Here is a 1,945-nt window from a genome sequence, read left to right on the forward strand (position 1 = left end):
CGCCACTTCAAAAAAATTAAAATTTCTCTGTCTTACGGCATCCGCATCCGTTCGAATTAATCCATGTTAATAACTCTCCATCTCATCAAAATTATGGGGTCCACGAGCCACATATTTATTACATTAACACTTTCTCATTATTAACACACACCCACATTCATTTAATATCAACTTTCATTATTTATGGGTCCCACTGTCCACTTACTCATTTTTTTTTATTTTACAACAAATATTACTAAAATAAATAGTATTATTATTTTAAAATTAACTTAATTCCAATATTCATTAAAATATTATTAAGAAATGAAAAAAATGTTGGACTCTTTTATTTAAAATAATATATAACACAATTTTTTTTAAAAAAACACAAAATACATTGAAAACGAATTACGATAATTGAAAAGAGAATTACATCAATCGAAAATTACATATTCCATTTCTCTCTAATTTGGTCACACAGATGTTCATGAACTATAAGCTGCTCCGGCGTCATTTGTGAAGTGTCTTTCGAAAGGATTTCGTATTCCTTAAGCAAATATTTGCTCTTTTTAGCTTCAGATTTGTTCAAAGCTGCTTTTGCTTTCATCTCCTCTATTGCAAGTTCTTTTTGTTTCCATTCAAATTCGTTCTTCTTTATATCTGTATACTGATTAAAACTTTCGAACATACTGTCGTATCTTGTTGTCAAATCCTTCATCGATGATTTTGCTTTGTTTTTACCTTTTCTTTTTGCGGCTTTTTGACCAATTGGACGAATCTCTTCTTCATTTATATCTAAATCAATACTCGCATCTTTGTTCGATGAGGTGTTGCTAGCCCCCGACTCTGTGATTCTCACTTTCTTTGTACCAACCAAGTGATCATCGGACTGTGGAGCGAACAGTGGACGTGTTTTCATGATTCTCCACACATGCTCCAGATTAAATGCAACTCCATTATTTTCATCACGATATTTTTCATATGCAAACCGCAATATGTCTTCATCACTATGGCCGCTTCGATAAGTATTGTAAACACTATTATAATTTGCGTTGAAGCGATTTACCTTTTTTTGGACGGTATTGTGCCAATGAGATCGAATCACGTTTAAAGCTCTCCGAGATGAACCAGCGGGACGATTGTCATTGTAGTAGTCCGCAACACGTCTCCAAAAATCATTCCCCTTCTGATCATTGCCGATGACTGGGTCATCACTCATTGTGACATACGATATCGCTAGTAGCTCGTCTTCCTCCTTTTTCCATATTATTCGCTTCTACGTATCCTCAACATCTACATCAGCATTTTGCACATTTTCGAGATCAACTCGCGTTTCACGGTCGGACAACTGAGTCTCTGGGACAAACGTAGGAGTTGGCGGTTCGTTTTCGATTGGCATATTGGTAAATTGTGGATTATATAATCCATAAAAATAAGGCGGCATGAAATCTGGGTTGCCTATACTTTGCCAATATTCAGGTGTAGGCGGTGGATACGGAGCTCGGGAGGTGTAATTTGGATGATTCGAAGGATTTTCATAACCTTGGAAATTTGAAACAAACGGCCAATTTGGAAATTGTGGTGGATATTGTGTAGAAGAAACAAATTGAGGTCGATTTTGTGAGTTCTGACTATTGTCACCCATTTGGCTTAAAGATATGCTTCAACAAAGAAATGATGAAATTGATAAATGTTGTGGAATGAATTTGTAGAAATTGATTAGTATATATAGTGAATAAATTTTAGTAAATAGCATATGTAGTATTTAATTTTGAAAATAGCCGTTGGTGATAATTAGCGACGGTTTTTGAAAAACCGTCGCAAATAGCGACGTTTTTTTAAAACCGTCGCTTTTCAGTTTGCGACGGTTTACGAAAAACCGTCGCAAATTTCGAAATAATGCCGTTCATTCTGATGAATTTCTTGGCTGCCATTTCAGCCAAGATTATTAACACATGCACCCACA

At 35.2% G+C, this 1,945-nt stretch overlaps 1 protein-coding gene across 1 annotated transcript; it reads right to left on the reverse strand.

The window, feature by feature from the left end:
* Positions 1-424: 424 nt before the first annotated feature.
* LOC140816067 (glutathione S-transferase T3-like) lies at positions 425-1,198 on the reverse strand. The gene has a single exon (XM_073175133.1). The coding sequence runs from the start codon at positions 1,196-1,198 to the stop codon at positions 425-427; it is 774 nt and encodes a 257-aa protein (XP_073031234.1).
* Positions 1,199-1,945: the final 747 nt, after the last annotated feature.

The sequence above is a fragment of the Primulina eburnea genome, chromosome 16, assembly GCF_022965805.1.
Source record: "Primulina eburnea isolate SZY01 chromosome 16, ASM2296580v1, whole genome shotgun sequence".
Taxonomy (NCBI): domain Eukaryota; kingdom Viridiplantae; phylum Streptophyta; class Magnoliopsida; order Lamiales; family Gesneriaceae; genus Primulina; species Primulina eburnea.

Bases quoted from the DNA above. Each gene is read 5' to 3' on its own strand.
- LOC140816067 (XM_073175133.1), bottom strand. From the start codon at position 1,198: ATGAGTGATGACCCAGTCATCGGCAATGATCAGAAGGGGAATGATTTT.